The sequence below is a fragment of the Dipodomys ordii genome, unplaced genomic scaffold (assembly GCF_000151885.1).
Source record: "Dipodomys ordii isolate 6190 unplaced genomic scaffold, Dord_2.0 Scaffold9, whole genome shotgun sequence".
In the NCBI taxonomy this organism is placed as follows: Eukaryota; Metazoa; Chordata; class Mammalia; order Rodentia; family Heteromyidae; genus Dipodomys; species Dipodomys ordii.
Window position 1 is genome coordinate 1,729,752 of NW_012267225.1, and position 20,200 is coordinate 1,749,951.

A 20,200-nucleotide genomic window follows, 5' to 3' on the forward strand; every position below is an offset into this window, starting at 1 on the left:
TAATTAGGTACTGTTACTTAAGCTTTTGAACTCAAGGCTAGACACAGCTCCACTTTTGCTTTTTGGCATTTAATTGGAGATAAGAGACTCATGGACTTTCCAGCCCTGGCTTGCTTTGAACCTCAATCCTAAAATATTAGCTTCCTGAGTAGCTAGGATTACAGACCTGAGCCACTGATGCCTGGCTCTCCCATTAACTTCTTTTAAGAAGCCTGCTTGTTGTTGAAAGGCCCTAGTCCGTGAAGGTGGCCTTTCCTCCTTATCTCTTGGCTGTTTGATTATAAGTCATTTTATTGGAGTAACATTTGAGAAGCAGTTCTAAGAAACTTTGATTATATAAAGCAATAGTTATGGTTCTGGCCTTTGACTTAGCATTCTAAATTTTTAAAAACTACTCCTTTCTATCCAGTGCCAGGACCCTGCCGAGTATATTTAAAAATCCCCAGTAGAAAAAAAAAAGATCTAGAACCTTCCTACTTAGATCCTCAATCCCTGCTAGCCCTGGGACACTGGACAGGTGTGCCACTTCTGTACCAACCACAGGCTGGAAAGCCGCATTTCCTCATCACCAGTAAAATTGCCTCCTGCTTGGGAAAGACTCATGGGCACAATGGTGCCATGCATTGAGCATTATTGAAAAGGAAGAGAATATAAAATTTGAAGCTCCATTTGCATGTTCAGGCAGCTCTTCCTGCTGTGGATTCTCCTGTGTGGTAGCCTGTGGTGGAGAGGTTAAAATAACACGTGCATTTCTTAACTCTTCTACTAGAAATGATAATGCCACCTGGATCTTAAAATACATTAATTAGTGCTCTCCAGTTATGCATATGGTATCTTAAGGCATAGCCATAGTGTCTTTGGCAATCACTTGATTTCCTTCAGAGACTTAGTGGCTGGGTCTGTGCAGATTTAAAGTAGTTCCGAGTTTTTAAGAGTTAATTTATTGTAAGCCAGGCTCACACCTATAATCCTGGCTACTCAGGAGACTGAGATCTGAGGATTGTGGTTCAAAGCCAGCCTGAGCAAGAAAGTTTGTGAGACTCTTATTTCCAATTAAGTACCAGAAAACTGGAAATGGCTCAAGAGGTAGAGTGCTTGCCTTGAGCTGAAGAGCTAAAAGACAGTGCCCAGGCCCTGAGTTCAAGCCCCATGACCAACAAAAAAAATTAATTTATTGTTATCATATAGGCAATGTACAGAGCGATTATCATTACATGACTCAGGCAGTGAGTAGATTTCCTTTCATAGTGTCTTCTGTTCCCTCACTCTCTTCCAGTCCCTTCCTCCCATAGTTTTGATTTTTGAAGAGACATGTTGTACATTTGATTGGACTTCTCCTTGTTCCGTGACCAGAGAAACATATGTTCTTTTCTAGTGTGTTCTTCTGGTATGAATGACCCTGATTGATCTTTCCTGTCAGGAGAGGGGACCAGGACAGGGCCAGGCAGGCAGCTGGTCTCTTTCTGTCACCAACTTGCAAGGTGGCCTCATGCCCCAGCAATCCTTCTGGCCCTCCATTTTTTCCCCTTCTAAAAGGGGAAAAAGGAACTTTTTCTGTTACTGTTTTGTAAAATCAAGTCCCTTGTGGCACTAGTAGTTAAAGATACTGTTTTATCATCTTTCATTAGGGTATGTATTCAGTAGAAAGATAGGTCTGGTACCTGTGGGTATAGTGGTACAGACTCAGTTCCTGGAAGTACCCTTCTTCTGCTCCTCCGTCCTTCCCACAGGGTAGGGTGTCCGGGATGAATGGCAAACGAATGCATTACTGTGCAACAAGTAGGGGCTTGAGATGAGTCTCTTTCATGTGTCCTGACCATCGATTTTTGGCAGGGTAGTCAAAGAAGGCTTCTACCTCTCTTACGAAGGTTTTGCAAAGAATTCCGCATGTTCTTCTAAGCCACTGAATTGATCTGTCTCTTCCATCAAGGATTCTCTGCACCCAGTTGAAGGCCAGTGCCTTTCTGTGCTTTGCCCTCTTACTGATTTTCTTTCTTTTTTTAAAATCTCTGCAGAGGAAGGCTCCAGCTTGGAGGAAATCGGCTTTAACTGGGGAGAATACCTGGAGGAGACAGGTGCAAGGGCAGCTCCTCATGCATCCTTCAAACACGTATGTAAAGTGGCTCATCTCTTTCAATCTTTGGGTAAGGAGGGAGGGGGAGGGCATCTGTAGGGCAAACTCATCAGAAGAAGGGAGCAAAAGAAAAGATAAGGAAGTTTGATTTTTTCCACTGACAGCTGCAGATCAGGAGGACCACAGGTAAGGTTGATTCTAATAAGTAAAAAAGCCAGCAAACCAGGCAAGAAGATGCAATAGGTAATGTTTTCTTAGTGGCCATACTAAATATAATTGTGTGTGTGTGTGTGTGTGTGTGTATGTGTGTGTGTATACACACTATATATACTATATATATGCATACATAGGATATATAACATTATATTTATTATATAATATGTGACGTTTATTGTGCCAGTACTGGGGCTTGAACTCAAGGCCTGGGAGCTGTCTCTTATCCATTCAAAGCTGGTGCCTTACTACTTGAACCACAGCTCCACTTCCAGTATTTTGATGGCTTATTGGAGACAAGTCTGACTGACTTTTTCTGTCAGGGTTAGCTTCAAAGCAGGATCTTCAGATCTCAGCCTCCTGAGTAGCTAGTGTATATTATTATATTGAACTGATGTTTTGGTTTTGAAAGGACACATAGGAATTTCATAATTATTTGTAGTTCGATGAGTCAAATGAGAGAATAACTAGAAATAATTCTGAAACTACTTATATCTAATAAAAATCATTCTTACTAATATTAAGAATGTTATACTACTAATGAGGATTATTCTAAATATTAACATTAATTTCTTTGGATAATGCAAATAATATGCTCACAAGAGGACAAGGCCTAGGAAAAGAGTTCTTATCAGATTTTTGCTTACAGTGAGACAATGGTACTATATAATCAGCAAAGAAAAGACTGAATTTTTGAGACCTAATTCTCAGTCAGGAATATTCTATTAATAAGTGAGAATGGAAATCTGAGAAATCTTTTTTTTTTTTCTTACCTGGGTAGGTTCCCCAGGGCAAAGATTCAGTCCAAGTTTCAAAAGAAACAGCTTCCTTAACTTCCCTTTGGCTCCCTGGCTGAGGAAGAGAGCTAGAACTTTTGATTCTTTATGTAATAAGACCTTTAATTCTTTCGGGAGGTCATGTTCTTTTGGAAAGGAATTTTAAGACCATGTAAACCTGTGTGTCCTTGTGAAGGTCAGGTTTTGGCACCTTTTGTGTAAGAGTTGATGGTGAATATGATTGGGGCTGGCTCATAAAAGCAAGAGCTAAATGAGAGAGCATAGCAGGCCCCAAGCCTTCCTGGCATGTCTCAGTGCAGGTGGTAGTTCTGTGAAAGACATGGTTAACGGATGTCTGAAGGTAGTTGGTAGGAGATGAGTTGGAAGTTTGCTGAAGGCTGTTTGGGAAAGAGACATTGGTTGACCACTTGCCCTTCCTCGGTGTGCTTAGAAGTCATTGTTTTCTTTCTTTGTAAATTCCCATTCTCAGATTCATCCATTTCCCCACTTCCCTTTCAGCAGCACTAGCTACCCCTGGGTTCTGAGCCATTATTTACCCACCATTATCTCTCCTGATGCCTTGGTCCGGTAGGGCAGTGTTGGCATCTTTCCTTGAGGAGTAGCATTCCCAGGTCTGTAGGGCATTTTTTATGTGCTTGCTCTTTTGTTGCTCTGCCACTTGAGCTACACTTCCATCCTAGCTTTTTACTGGTTATTTTGGAGATGGAGCCTTGTTGACTCTTCTGTCTGCACTAGCCTTCAATTGTGGTCCTCTGGATTTCAGCCTCCTGACTAGTTAGGATTATAGAGTTGAGCCAAGGACACCCAGCTTGTATGTCAGCTTGAAAGGAAAAGTAGCATCAGGCACAGGGATAAGTACCACACTGGCCAAGTGTTTCTTTTAAGGACCTGCTGCTCAAGGACAGTACAAATATCAGCTTTGGAATGTTACGACCCACCAGACTGCAAGATTTTTTTTTCTTATTGTGGAAGGATAGGGGGAATTTATTTGCCCAGATTATCTGTCTAGGGCTGGTTTTGAACAAGGATCCTTAGATCTCAGTCTCCTGAGTAGCTAGGATGACAGGTACAAGCCACTAGTACCTAGTGATCTGTTTTCTTTTTCTTTTTCTCTGAATGTAACTTCTGGAAAATGTAGCATCATGTTTACAACTCGCATCATACTTTTCTTAGACAAATGCATGCCTGTATTATGGCAAGAGAAATAGTTTTCAAGTGCTCTCATTTTCAAGTAGTTCCTACCCTCTTTGGAAGTATACGTCCAGTGGATTAAATGGTGTTTCTCTGTTTCTGATTTCTTAAGGTTGAAATTAGCATTCAGAGCAACTTCCAGCCGGGCATGAAGTTGGAGGTGGCCAACAAGAACAACCCGGATACGTACTGGGTGGCCACGATCATCACCACGTGCGGGCAGCTGCTGCTTCTGCGCTACTGTGGTTATGGGGAAGACCGCAGGGCTGACTTCTGGTGTGATGTGGTCATAGCAGACCTCCACCCTGTGGGGTGGTGCACACAGAACAACAAGGTCTTGATGCCGCCCGACGGTGAGCACCCTCTACCGAACGAAGTCTGGTGATCATCCTTCAACAGGCCTGTATTCACTGTCATGTCAGAAAGGACCTCCTAGAAAATTCTGAATGGGTTATTGCCAAGGTTGTCCAGTTCTTTAAAAATTCAGTCTTGGGCTTTCTTAAAAGCTGGAAAACATTGGAGCTGGGGGAAGTGGATTTATTTCTACTTGGCAGGCCTGGCCCTGACTGCTGAGCCAGCTATGGACCTATAGGTGGTGAACATATTGGAATTGAATCCTTCTATTGCTTTTAGCGGTTGGGAGAAGAAAGCTGATGAGATGCTTATGCATGAGATCTTGTTTTTTTCCTCTCTGGTAGTTGAGTAGGTTGCTTTTCTTCACAGAAGCATCCCCTCAGATGTGGGCCTCCTGAGTAGTTAGGATTACAAGGCAGAGTGACTAGTACTTGGCTTTCTAATAAGTTTTAACATGTCTTGTTGAAGAGAGACCAGGAGAATCAGAAGCATTTAGAAAACTGAAAGAGGAGAACTGACATCCCTTGGCCCATGGAGATGAGATCAATTTAGTTACTATAAACCCATGGTTCTCTGTTAGGGGGTGGTTTATGCCCCATGGACATCTGGTAATAGCTGGAAGCAGTTTGGATTGGGCTCATGGTAGGAAGGAGTCACTGGTCCTAACACTCAGCGGGCCCAGTTAGGAATGCTATTATACTTTCCACAATGGATAGGATGACCCCACAACTAGGAACTACCCAGCTCAACCTGCCAGCCATGCTGAGGCTCAGAGATCCTATTGGCGAAAAAAATGGCTGTGGGGTACAAAGACACTAAAGCTCATCTGGTTCTCACCATGTAAACGCTGAGTTCGACCAAGTATTTGACTCTCAGCTCCCCATTCTGTATGTTTCATTGTGAGGCCTTGGTAGCATTGTTATGTGACAGCATTAGGTGCTCTGTCTTTCAAGCATGTATCATATCCTTGTTCCTATTCAGCTGCCTGGTTTTCTCTGGAAATAACATGTATGGTTTTAGAAGTCACCAACAGCTGCCTTAGCATTTTAATTTTTTTGCCTTTTTTATTTAAATTTTAATTTTATTGTCAAGATGATGTGCATAGGGGTTACAGTTACATAAGTAAGGTAATGAGTACATTTCTCGTCGAACTTCCTCTCCCTCAACTTTGTTTTTCTAACTGAAAGGAGGATCTGGTTTTTATTTTTATTTTTCTCTTTAATAGTTTTTTGTAATACATAGTTGATAGCTTACTAAGGAGAAAGAGGGTCAGGAAAAATGGCTGGCATTTTCAGAACTACGTTTTTGTGACAGCCGTCAGGACTGAATCTATTGTCTTGGTTTTAGGTGACCTTGGCCTTTTGTTGTCTCAGAAGAGAGCGAGAGAAGGGTTTTTGTTTTCATCTTTATGTCTTCTCTGTCCTGTTCTTGGGACTTGTTCCTCCACCTCCTCTTCCAGCTGTCCACTTTTTTGGATTGCCTACCCATATTCACATGATTGGGCCCTCAATGTGGATTGTATCCACAAAGTATTTTTTTGTTGTTATTTTTTTGTTTTGCTATTTCTAAAATGTAATTCAGATGCCACAAAATTCATCTCTTGAAAATGTTCTATTCAGTCGGGTGCTGGTGGTTCATGCCTATAATCTTAGCTACTCAGGAGGCTGAGATCAGAGAATCATGGTTCGAAGCCAACCTGGATAAGAAAGACCGTGAGATTCTTATCTCCAATAAACCATTCAGAAAAAATGGGAAATGGTGCTATAACTCAAATGGTAGAGTGGGAGCTTTGAGAAAAACAAGCTCAGGGACAGTGCTCAGGCCCTGAGTTCAAGCACCAGAACAGGTACACACACACACACACACACACACACACACACACACACACAAGTTCTATTCACTGACTTTTAGTATATGTACAAGGTGTGCAACTACTGTAACTGACACTAGAATGTTTTTATCACTGCAAATGATTCCTTAGTTTCCCCCTCCTACTTTTTGTTTCCATAGACTTTGCTATTCTGAGCATTTCACCTATATGGAGTCTGGTGGCATTTGTTCTTTGGTGTTTTGTCTTTTCCTTTAGTATAATATCCTTAAGGCTCATCCATATTGGCTCTTGTGTTAGGATTTTTTCTTTTTATAGGGCTGAGTAATACTCCTTATATGAGTCTACCATAATTTCTTTTTCCATCCATATAGTGTAGGGACAGTAAGCTCCATGCTGTGAGCTTGCTTACCTGTGTTCCCCAGTGTGAGCACACACTGCCTGAGTCTTCAGAGTTCTCAATAAAGTTGGTGAGTGATTGAGAAATTTACTGAAGGAAGCTGGAATTCTGCTTAAAGATTGTTCAGACATCATTAGTGTCACTAGGGCAATGATTGTGTTGTCTCTCTTAACCTTTCTTCCTTGCATTTCAAGTTAGTATAGCCCGTGTTTTTCTATCTAGCAACATAAGCCTTTATTTCCTCCTTGTTCTTGGAAGGGTACTGTTTGGGTGAGCCCTGGAGAATGGTTGTTAGGATGTTAATGCTTTATCTCAATTCCCAGTTCTGCATATACAAATTCTAGGGCATGTGAGTATGTAGAGGCAGCTTTGAGCAGAGAAGTGCACTGTGGTTTTTTTTTTTGGGTAATTTCTACTCCAACTCCCCCAGACCCAGGCAAAATTGGTCACAAATGACATTTTCAGATCTTGCTTTGAATTTAAACTGACACTGAGGTGAGAAGACTCAATGTAACATTTGATTATGTCATTTTCCTATGTGTTCTGATCTGTCTTAAAGTCATTCTGGATGGATGCATTGTATTGCTGGAGTACTGGGGAATACCAGTTCTAGTTAGAGAATTAGATCCTTTCCCTCCAGCTCTGCAGACCTTGGCAAGGTACACATGTTCTTCTCATAGGAGGGGCCAGGCATATGGGGGGTCCACCAAGGGGCCCCTTGAGAATCAGGATCTCTGTCTGGGGCCCTGTTCTGTCTATGGCTGTGCTTTCATTGTCCCACGTGTGACTCTTAGTCTGACACTTGAGGAGTTAAATACCCTTCAGTTAGAAGCTACTCTAGTTAGGGGTTTTAGGGCGATGTTCCAGAAATTCTAATACAACAGTCCAAGAGCTTGTGGATTTGTGGATCCTGCTGTTACCCGAAAGAAGAGGCTTAGTTGATTCATCAGCTCCTAGCTCACACTTGGAAGAAAAACGTGGCCATAGTCACAGTTTCAGAACCCATCAAGTTTGAATCCCACAGGCTGGGCTATTAGCCAAGACATAGCGCCTGTGAGATAATAAGTTCAGAATGAAAAATTGGAAAATGCCTAGAAAAGGGAGCCCATTAACATGACAGAAAGATCTGAAGTCTGTTCAGCAGTAAGTGACCCTAAATTGAGGATTTCTCTAGTGCTGGTGTATAAAGAACTTGAAAGAATTTATAGGTAATCAATATGACTTGGAAATCTTTAGTACAGAGAACAAAGTCAGGAAATCTCAGGGTCATGGGGCAAGAGGTCTTATTGATTGCTGGAGGATGGGATAATTATTGCTTTGTAACCAAAGGCAGGCAGTGGTTGTTCCAAAGGGACTCAGAATCTGTGGTTGGAACGGGGGAGTTGTGTTGGTTTGGTTTTCTTAGAGAGCTAAGAGAATTGTGAATTCTACAACTGTACCTGGCTCATCTTTGTTGTGGTTGAAGTTGAACAGCATTGGAGAATATTTACATGACACTAAAGTTTCTGTCTGGGAAGCTCTGTGGTAACAGAGATCTTCTGGATTTCCAGGAACCAAAATGGCATAAACCAACGAACACTGGGTCTAGAGCAGAGATCTAATGGTTCCACCATTAATTTAGCTTCCTAGGGTAAGAACTCACTGCTCCCCAGAATTCTCACCTTTGAAACAGTAGTCATGGTATATAACCTCTGAAGAGCCTTCTGATGTGAAATTCTATGGTTTTTGGGTAATGGGATTTGATTTGGAAATAGGAGCTATCTATACAAATCAAGAATCTGTCCTAAGCATTAATCACAGGGGTCAAGTGTCCATGATGCTGTTGGGATTGGCAGAGCTTTAATGGATTGGAGGACATATTAACTAGGATAGCAGATTATTCTGAGTGCCTAGGTAGGATTTGTCTCAGTCAGGAATTAGCATCTCTGGTCCCTATCTGAAACAGAGAGAAAGGAGTATTCTCTGTCCAAGACTGAGTGGTCTGGAAGCTGAGTGGTGGATGCAAAAGATGTGCATGGGACATATCTATTGCCCTCTGTATCCCCTGGAAGAAGCAGGGAGGAGGGTGTCTCTCCCTGTTGGATGGAGACTGCAGAGCGGGGGTCATTTGAATGCATCCAAAATAGTCTCCTGTCTTTTTCAGTTGTTTCAGTGACAGATGATCCTTTTATGGGGCACATAGAACTTCTTTACTGTTTTCATATTTTCCTGCCCCATGGTTTATTAATTTCAGCTGACAATTAAGACGAGGCGTTGTGTTTCTGTTACATGTTACGAGGAAGGCAAACTAGAAGTACAGCATTCCCACGTGTGTTACTATGATAGGATTCCATGAACAGAGCACCCCATTAATTAAGGACATTTTCAGAGAGACGGGTTCAGTGGCCAATTGGCTGCTCAGAGAATGGTGTTGGGAAGGGGGTAATCTTTCGTATGAAAAGCATGAGGGAGCCTACATTAAAGCATCACTGAGTGCCAAGTTGGGGGTGGTTATGGCCCTTGTTAGTGGAGCTAAATGTTTGGCCTTAGTAAATCAATAAAGTGAGGTTTATTCATAAGTGCATACAAAGCTGGCAAAAGGCAGCCACCCAATAATTATTGTTTATGGTGATAATGGACAGAAATAATTAAATTCAGGGACAGTTGCATTGTTATTTATTGAGAAGTGGCAATATTCCCTTCTTGATGTCAGAGGCCAGGAGCTCTGGGCATTTTGGCTGGTGCCTACTGAGCCTCTGAAAGGACCCTCCTGCCTAGAACTTCAGGTAATGGGGGGTGGGGTGATATGTATACAAATAAAAGCCCCATCGATTTATAAATGGAGAGATAGTTATGGGTGCTCTCTGCTGTCGCAGTAAAAGCGTTGGAATTGCCATGCCTTAGGAATCAGCCTAATTTTTATTTTATTTTATTTTTTGCTATTATTAACATTCTGTAATTTGAATTGCAAACTCTGTAGTCTCGCCAGATTGACTCCATTTACCATTCAGGGGGTTGAATCACAATGACTGGAGTTGGTTAATATATAACGTATTTGAATAAAGGGATGTTTATTCATGAACAGTGAGGGGAAAGTGTGAAGATGGGCGTATGTTATGTGGGTGGGTCCTGCCAAATCCACCAGCCTGGCTCCAGGACTGGTTTTGGAAATTGTTGGTTTTCCTGTCGTTGATCCTAATGGAAGGGTTGCTGAGGATACGGTACACCGGACCCTAAACTTCTCAGACCACCGGCTCCACCCGTCCGTCCATCCATGCCCATTGTTTAACCATAGACTCTGAGAAGTGCCAGGTGGTGGTGCTTTATGAGCCTATCAAATTTTAAGATTAATGTTTTTTAAATGACATTTTAGTAATGCTAATGAGATTCAAACGGTCACACTATTTCATTTGGCTGTCTTCAATGGAAACTATGTGTTTATTAATAGGAAAATGTTGTAAATATTAAAACCCAATGGGGTTTTCACTGATCAGTAGGGAAGTAGGAAAAGAAGATTCCTTAAATGTTTATGTTTGTCTTGACATTTGCCATATACCACATACTTAATATATTTATTGCTGGTACTGGGGTTTGAATTCAGGGCCTTGAGCTCTTGTTTGTTTGTTGTTGTTTTTTTTCTTTTTAAACTCAAGTCTGGAGCTCTACCACTTGAGCCCCACACTTCTACTTCTGGCTTACTTTTTTGTGGGTTAGTTTGGTGATAAAGAGTTCCATGGATTTGTCTATTCAGGCTAGCTGTGAACTGTGACCCTCAGATCTCAGCCTCCTGAGTTGCTAGGATGACAGGCATAAGCCACTGGTGCCTGACTGTTTTTCATTTTCTTGAAAAAACAAATCTTATAAACCAACAAATAAACCAATCTTATTATGTTTGTGCAGTAGTCCCCTCAATACTAGTATTTTTATTGTGTGCCTGTATTATAGAACTAGATAACTCCATTTGATTGTAACCTCAGTACGGCCCAGTGAAGTGAGTGACTGTGTATTGTGTACTTTTATTTTACATTTGAAGTGAACATGATTTCCAGGACAGGAGATTGCATTTGATTTTAAGCTAAGGGCGGCTAGTCCCCGCCCTGACATCAATCTTTAGATAATCATAAGGATAGAAAGGGCCATCAGTCAATATTTGATCATGGATTAAACTACATTAGTAACATCTGATGTTAGAACAGGCAGACCTGCAACCTTCCTTGTGGAACTGGCTTCCTGCGATCCTGAACAATCATGTAGAAAGCTGCTTGCCCTGAATGTTCTTTCCAGTGTGTCTCTTTTTCAGTGGCAAATACAGGGAAGAGCTTTGGTCTGGAACTTCTTTGTGGAATGGTAATCATGAAATTATGCAAAGTTATGTAAATGGTATCAGATGCTATTTGGGTTTTCCTGAACTGCATGAAAACTGTTAAGTACAAAGCAGTGACTAGAAGATTTTCCTTTTTAGTGCTAGTCATAAATGAATTTATTCATTTATGACTCCAGGAGCATATGTAATTTAAATCAAGCATGTGTTTGGTGCTGTGGACTGAGGCTGTTGGTCCTGTGTCTTTCCTTGGCCTGTGGTCTATACACCTTTTACTCATTAACTCTTATTGTTTGTGTGTGTGTGTGTGTGTGTGTGTGTGTGTGTGTGCCAGTACTGGGACTTGGACCCAGGCCCTAGGTGCTGCCCTTTAGCTCTTTGAATTCTTTAGGTGATTTCTGTGACTAAAACTTTATGTGAAAAAAATCTTGCTTTTTATCTAGATAATAGTTTGTCTGAGAGGAAGGCAAGGTAAATAAATTTCTTAGAATAAGGATGTAATGATTTGTGATTCATGTAAGTTCTTATTTTATTACTCATCTAAATATTACTAGATCTATTAACACAACACCCAGCCATGTGTCATAATTAAACTTAGTCATTTTGGCATGTTTTCAACTTTCTGTCACATAAAAAATACTTGTTCTTACTGTAGGAGCTACTCGCTTAAAATTATTTTTAATGGAGATTTTGTACTAGCATTCATTAATTTCACGGGGTGGGGGATTGTTGTGTCATTTCCATTGGTACATGCATGTAACACAGCCCACCAACCACACGTTTCCAATCATTCTCTCTCCTACCCTCTTCCTACTCCTTAAAACAATCTAGCAGGTTTCATTGACCGTAGTCTCCTTCATTTACCTTCTTCATTCACCTTCCCCCTTCCACTAATAATCAAGTTCCCCTAGTGGAGCCTGTTGACTTCACTGTGATTTACTTTTTGAGAGTTTAGTATATATTCATTGTACCACTTTGTTTTACCATGGTTTTCTACAGATGCATATATTATATTTTAATTGGATCACCCCCATCTATTGCTTTCTTTCCCTATCCTCCCTAACACTCTAGTCTCAACAGCTTTCAATGAGATTCCTTATGCCCTCTTTGTATAAGGACATATTGTATATTAATATTAATCACCTTCCATCATTCTTTTTCCATCTTCTCAACCTCTCAAATACCTTTCCCCCCCAAATAGTCTCACAGTTATAATTATATCTATCTACGTATCTATCTGTTTATCTCTGTCTATGTATCTATGTTTATGTACACACATATTTAATTAGACACTAATCTCTGGAAATATGGAGAATATCTTTTTTTGTCTGGATAGGAACTTCTCTTCCTAAGACTTTTTTTTTTCCTTTCAAAAAAAAAAACTTAAAAAAAGATTCTCTTAAAAGTTTTGTTCTGTGGAAATTTATAAGAAGTACAGTCTGGCCTGCCACTGGAACCCCGAACCCTAGCTTCTATGGTGATCCTCCAGGGATTAAGCTCAAAGGCCACTGTGGCTTGCACTCTGCGGGCTCTTCAGTAGTTCTGGAGGGTCTGGATCTGAGCTCTGTCCGGTGGGAGTGCTCATCCAGTGCTTCTGCTGTGAAGAGGCAGCCTGGGGTACTACTGACCACCGAGCCTCTACCTCACATGCTCCTCAGTGACTATTTCATATCCAGTATGAAAGGTAATGCTCAATGAGCACTTACCTAAGTTTAAATGGCTCATAAAACACTCTGGTGGTTTTTTTTTTGCTGATGGTGCTGGGGTTTGAACTCAGGGCCTTGTACTTGATTAGGTAAATGCTTTAACATTTGAGCCATCCCTCCCCCCACACTTTTCTGTTTTAGTTTTTCTTTTAGGTAAGATCTAGGGGTTTTTACCAGGGGCTCAGCCTCTGAGTAGCCGGGATTATGGATGTGTAGCAATATGCTCTGCATTTATTTTATTTTTTGTGATAGTCTGCCTAACTTAGTGTCAGGGTGGCCTCAAACTATGATCCTTTAATCTCTGCCTCCTAAATAATTGGGATTATGGAAGTTAGCCACTATGCCTGCCTTGTCCCTCTAGTTATAAAAGAGGCCTGGTGAACCTTTTGTAATCAGAAGTAACCATTTTGGGTGGTGTTGCTAATTACATCTATGATTTGTACTGCCTCCTGCATTTCTGAACTTCATGACCATAGTAAGTCCCCATGTGTAAACTGAGGATAAAGAGAGTGGTCTGCTATGAGTTAAATGGAATTTGTTCATTCAGAGCACGGCTGACAATGTTGGTAGTATTAAGAAATGTGTGGGTTTTCATTCTTCATCCCTCTGGCTAAGCGTGGTATTCTCCTTACCTTTTAATTTTTTATAGGCCATACCCAGGCATGGGAGCTGGCTCAACAGGTAGAGTACCAGCTTAGCAAGCACAAGGCCCTGAATTTATACCCTAGTACTGCCATAATAAATAAATATACATGGGGCTGTGAAGGTGGCTCAGTGGTAGAGCACTTGCCTTGCATGCCTGAGGCCCTGGATTCGATTCCTCAGCACCACATAAGCAAAAAGAAAAAAGCCGGAAGTGGCGCTATGGCTCAAGTGGTAGAGGGTTAGCCTTGAGCTGAAGAGCTGAGGGACAGCGCCCAGGCTCAGAGTTCAGGCCCCACGACCGGACCCCCCCAAAAAATAAATAAATATACATATAAATAAGTAAATAGGAAGTGAAGCCTTGTACAAGGGCCTCTGAGCTGAAATAGCAGCAACAGCACATAAAATTAATTCCTTCTGGTGTTTGCATAGCGTGTACTTGGATGGCGCTTTGGCATTTTTGTTTGTTTGTTTGTTTGTGCCAGTCTTGGAGTTTGAATTCAGGGCCTGGGAACTGTCCCCGAGCTTCTTTTTATTCAAGGCTAGTGCTCTATCACTTTAGCCCTAGTGCTACTTTTGGCCTTTTTTTGTATAGTTTATTGGAGATGAGAGTCTGATAGACTTTCCTGCTTGGGTTGGCTTCAAACCATGATCTTCAAATCTCAGCCTCCTAAATAGCTAGGGTTTCAGGAATGAGCCACCAGTACCCAGCAAGGGATCCCCTTTCTACTATGCAGAGACAACAACTACATTTAATTTTGAGGCTTGGTTCACATCAACAGCTGCAGATTAGAAACTAGCTAGGACAGCTGTAGTCATACATAGGTGTTACAGAGTGACAGCTGTCAGCCAGTGGCATAAGACAGGGAAGAGAGAGAAAAGGAGGAGGTAGGGGAAGTTGGTTTCAATGTAAGTGCAATCTGATGCCATGTACTGCAGAAGCAAATAGCCCATCTACACATCTGGGTGCTACGGAGTAATTACAGACTTGAGTGTCAGCTGGAACACATAAAGCAGAGGAACTGATTTATATGACTCCATTGCTCAGAAAGTTTAAATTTATTTAGATCTACCAAGCAGGTGACAATAGCACCAGCTAACGTCTGGAGAGAGGAATGTGGTGTGAAGAGAGATTGTCAAGAGCTGTCACATTTTGACAGATAGGAGCTTGGAGTTGAAATGTCATCTTATTCTAACGGTGGTTGAACTCTCCTGTGATAACAAGACAGGGAATGAGGTCTTTACCTTAGCTTCAAGGTATAGCCCTGAGGATTTAAGAATCAGCCCCACCCCCTCTCTCCCCCCACCCCTGGTCTCTCCATGGAGACATCAAAGCTGGCAAATAGATGATTGAGAACTGTTGTCTTTCCAGATGTCTTCTGCTGTGTTTCACAGCTCAGCCATCTGGGAAGGTATCTGCAGAGGAGGGGCAGATGTGTGGGCTGTCACGGCTGTGGAATAAGGCTGACTAACTGGGGAGGGTCCCATCTGGGGGCTTTTTTGCCTCTACATAGGCAATGAATATCCCATGCTGCTGGGTCTGGGGAGCAGGGTCTCCAGGATCAACATGATCTTCTTGGCCAGTGGGCTAGATCTGCCCAGAAAAAGTCTTGCACTTAGAACAGGACTGGGTTCTTAGGCCTGGAAACTTACTGGAAGGGTTAAGGAGGGCCCTGACCTTGTTATGTAGGGTAGAAATCGATGAGAAGAATTTGAGCCCTGCGCTGATGGCTAGATACAGCAGGCTGGGCAGGAGCAGTAGGCATGTAGGCAGTAGGCAAGGAGCAGGAACCATCGAGTCCCCAGTGCCTGGGTCTGAGCATTTTATTTGTTTCCCTCATGCCTCTTTGAGAAGTGGTTCCATGGGGGCATCTTAGATTCTGGATGTTTGTAGCTTTGGTGCATCAGTCCTCAAGGCCAGAGACACAGGTGTCCCAGGTTGGTGATTGGCAGGGGTGGACATAGGTGGACGTGGTTCTGAGGGTCTCAAGAAGGTGAAGGGTGACTGTGGGGGCGGGGCTCGCGGGGAAGAACATCCCAGCCCCCTGGGGGGGGTTTGGAGTCCTGTCTTGTTTAGTGTTATTGGGCATCGTACCAAGTCAGATGGGTTTGGTGGAATGAAAGAAATACTCATTTCATATTCTTCATCTGCACATCTAATGTGTAATTTGTGAGCCCATCAAAATTAATTTTAGATCTCTAACGGCCATGAGCCTTTGGATTTCTGAATACTGCTAATGACTTTTCCCCCTAGTTAAATGTGTGTATTTATGGGCCCTTCTTGGGTGGATTTCTGTGAAGGATTATACATGGCGCATATACCATAAATAACCAACCCGCCAATAAATGTCAATTGAAAATTCGAATCAACATAGCTGCTAGCCGTCTTTTAACACTTAGGTACAGTTATGAGGAGATCAAATCTCAGCCTGCCACACAGTTTTGGATGACAGACGCTGCCTGTTGTGTCCAGCTATGGGTTCTCAGCACAGTCTCTCCTTGAACTGCGACACCTCCAGATCTCAGGCCTCCGAGGAGCCAGCTCATGTGGACCATTTCTAACTGTGCAGTTCAGTGGTGCTAAGCATATTCACAATGCTATGTCACCATTCACATCATCCATCTTCACAGTCTTTTTCATCTCCCATTGGAACTTTCTGTTCATGAAACATAACTCCACATGCCTGCCCCCCACCCTCCTGACCACTCCCATTCTGGTGAATTTAACTCCTCTAGGTCTACAGACCCCTTTCCTCTGAACTTTACCTGCGTCCCAAACTAGACTCCTTTCTTCCCCTTTTGTTTTGAATACTTATAGACAGATCACAAGGTGTAACTTCCTGCTTCACCTTCTCTCTTGTTTCTGCCCGGACCTGTGGTGTTTCTGCAGTTTTAGGCTTCCATTTCTTGAGTAAGCTCTTGGGTGATAGGTTCTATATATTTTCCTCCCCTCACCTCTGGCCTTTCACAGTGGTCTGGTATAGTGTGGGCCTTAGCAGGGAAGTGAGCAGATAAAACTGAATTCCACAAGGGAATTGAACTGCTGCAGTTATGATCTCAGATGATGGGCTCGGTTAATCAAAACGAGCGCTTTCTGAGCAGAGTTGAATCAATACTGTTATTGCATTTGGGAAGTCTTTTTATCCTCCATCCACAGAGAAAGGCTCTTAGTTAAAGTCTGTCTTGGTGTTGGGCCATGTTTTTAATTAGTCTAAGGTCTTGGAGCCACCCCTCGCCTCTCATTTCTTACAATTAGCAGCTTGACTTTGTAGTCCTAGTATGATCTGGAACTTCTAGGAATCCAGGATACCAGTCCTAGAATCCTAGATAGTCAAGAGACTGGGATCTGAAGATCACAGTTCGAAAGCCAGCCCAGGCAGGAAAGTCTGTGAGAGTCTTATTTCCAATTAAAAACCAAAAAGCTGCAAGTGGAGGTGTGGCTCAAATGTTGAAATGCTAGTCTTGAGCCATAAAGCCCAAAGAGAGTGCCTAGGCTCTAAGTTCAAGCCCCAGGACAGGACTGGCACAAAACAAAAAGAGGGGTAGGGAGGAGGAATTATTCTAAACAAAATTTGCTTAGCTGTGCTAGGGAGATACTTTGAACAAGGGGAGCTGCAGGTAGTGAGCGTTGTTGTGGATCTGAGAGTTGGGTTTTCAAATTCAGGATATAGTTCTGTAATTGCACAAGGTGGAGGGTATATGGTGGGTTTCTGTGGCTGCTTATCCTGGCCAGATCAATTGGACTATCTGTGTCAGCTACAGTGACTCCACTCTTCTCATTGTACATCATTGCCAAGTTCCTGCATCACTGCAAAGGACATTAGTTATTGTGTAGAAGTTTCTAAAAGTATTAATTATACCACAGTTTACTGCTGTAACACCTCTACTTAAGACACTCTCCTTTAGACCCAATCTCACCAGATATTCATCAGGTACGTCCTGTTAAGTGTATTCTTATTTTAAGTCCTGAAAGCTAGATTGAAAGGAATCATCTGGCTCAGAAAATGGTACTTGAATTGTTCTCTTTGTATTTTATTTTTGCCAGGTTTTACTATCATAAGTTGATGGCATTGTCCTAAATCTAAACATTATCAGAAGCATTTTTTTCTCTTTGTGTCTTCACGATTTCTGTTGGGTCTATTCTGAGTTCTTCTGTTAAGGTTTTCACATTGGTGAAACATGATGTTGCTTTATGAGTAGTGACATTAGAGTTTGGGTGTTTTTGTATGTTTGTGGCATTTTTGTGTAGGCCTTCATCAGAGAAGGACTTAGACTTTTGTTTGTGTTGTTGTATTGGCGATTAAATCCAGGGCCTTACTCACATTAGACAAGTGCTCTACCACTGAGCTACAATCCCTAGTTCTCCAAGTTATAATTATACTGGGGGTTTCATTGTGACATGCATGTACGTGGATCATAATTCACACCTTGTACCCGTGTTTTGATGAAGCAGATTCCTCCCCTCCCAGGGGAATTAATTCAGTGGGCCTAGCAGACTTTTTTTTTTCCCAATTGGGCTTATTTTCATAAGAGCATATAAAAAAGCAGAGGAAGTGCCAGTTGTAAATTTGTCTGTATATTTGTTATTTTACAAAGGCAAATGAATATACTTTAGCCCGATTTAAAAAGGGAACCTATTGAATAATTCCTGAAATTTTCTACACCATCTTTTTATAGTAAAAATGAACTTAATAGATATACACTGAGCTGGGTGCCAGGGGCTCACACCCATAATCCTAGCCACTCAGGAGGCTGAGATCTGAAGATTATGTTTTGAAGCCAGCCTGGGCTGGAAAGTTAATAAGATTTGCTTCAAACTAGCCACCAAAAAGCTAGAAGAGACTTTGTGGTTCAAAAGCTAAGGGATAGTGCCTAGGCTTTGAGTTCAAGTCCAGTATGCATGCATTCACACGTGCGCGCACACACACATACACACAGAAATAAAGGGATAAAAAGAAAGAAAAAAAGAATAAACATACCTGATAGAAGATTAAAATAGCTATTATTATGAAGAAAACTCATTTAAATTCCTCTTGTTGTGGTTTTGGACAAACACTATTAGTCTTACCAACACAGATGGGGGTGAGTATTGCAGCTTCTGTACTGGGCCTTTCAATGTGGGTTTATATGTCCCCTTAGCTAAGCCCAGCCTCAATTTTATCTATTGGAAAACCTCAACAAATAAATAAATAAATAAACTTAATCTCAGCTCCACAAACCTCCATCTCTACAAACTCTTAGGTCCTTCTGCAGTGAAAATCAGTCCGAATGACCTGTGTAGGTGCCTACCACTCCATGTGTAAAACCGGCTGCAGGTGGCAGGAAGGTTCTGTAAAGGCTATAATTGTTTTCAGTTCTTCTTCTTTTTTTTTTTTTTTAGCCAAAAGGTGGACACTGAATCCCACACAAATCCAAAGGCCTCCCTTTCCAGTTCTCAGTTACTTTATCTGTGAAATGAAGGATTCAGCTCAATCATAAGTTCTCCACATTGGGCTGAGAACAGAGCAAACAATCTTTTGCAAGGGTACTTCATTGCAAAATTCCACATATTACCAAAAGGATGGGAAGAAGTGGATGGATACGTAAGACATACCATTACCAGAAATCTCTCCATGTTGAAATTCAATCTAGTCTTCTTGCCCCTCTTGGAAAAATGCCTGGATTTCATGAACTAAAATGATTTTCCTACACAGATATTCAGTACTTGTAAGGTAAATACCATTAGATTTAGAGGAATAGTTGTATATACATTTAAAAGTTGTTTTTCAAGAGTACTTTATTGATTGTTGCCACTTCGGTTTCTTGTCCAAATGGATAGGGAGAATTATTTCCCTATTAAAAAATCACCCATTGACAGGTGTACATTTAGATAGCACATTGAGAGTTGTCTGTACTACAGAATAATGGAAGAGAAAGAGGAGCTTAGCATGTGGGAGATTTATTAGACAGTGCTCATGGTGCCATTATTATTTCTATACTATCTCATGCTTTATAATGAAGATTTAATAGGTTGGGTTCAGAATACAAATACCACAAATACAAATAGTCACTCTGCAGGTTTTTATGAACAAAACCCATACCTATCCCAGCATGCCAACCCTGAGCTGGACTGCAGCTGGGGTCGAGGATGACTTCAAGCTGCTGCCAGTCACAGTCCCATGGGTGACTCCCCAGGGGAACCAAGCAGGAGAAGAAGGGCTGAGCAGCCAGATGAGTCACTTCATTCCATTCCTAGTTCCAAGAAAGATTTTAGTCAGAGATTGATGTTGTGGACACAGCAAAAGTTAAGTGAGAAGATCTGACTAAGGAAGAGGCATGTTGTACGTTAAATGAGAGAGGAGATATGAAGGTAGAATGGGAGAAAGACAGACACAGAAAGATGGCAGACAGAGTGTCAGGGATAGGGGTGGAGGGGAGCTGGAATGAGATGTGGAGAAAGAGACACAGGTGGACAGAGAGGGAAGGACAAAAAGGAGTGAAAGAGATGGGGAGTCTAGAGATACACATAGAGTCATAGATGGACATAGAGAGAGAGAGACAGAGAGAGACATACAGAACCATAGATGGACAGATGGTAAGAGGGAATGTATCAGTTAGTTCATCATTGTGACAGAATACCTGAGTGAATCAACTTCAGGGAGGAGATCATTTTTTATTTTTGGCTCACAGTTACAGAGGTTTCAGTTCATGGTCAG

General features: G+C 41.8%; 1 protein-coding gene across 2 annotated transcripts in view; it reads left to right on the plus strand.

Annotated features, from left to right (window-relative positions):
* Nucleotides 1–20,200, plus strand: part of Sfmbt2 (Scm-like with four mbt domains 2) — a 136,995-nt gene that overhangs the window by 6,777 nt on the left and 110,018 nt on the right. For both annotated transcript variants that reach the window (XM_013009375.1, XM_013009376.1), the window contains exons 3-4: nt 2,016–2,110; nt 4,388–4,628. In XM_013009375.1, coding sequence (XP_012864829.1) covers nt 2,016–2,110; nt 4,388–4,628 — 336 coding nt within the window. The remainder of the gene's footprint in view (nt 1–2,015; nt 2,111–4,387; nt 4,629–20,200) is intronic.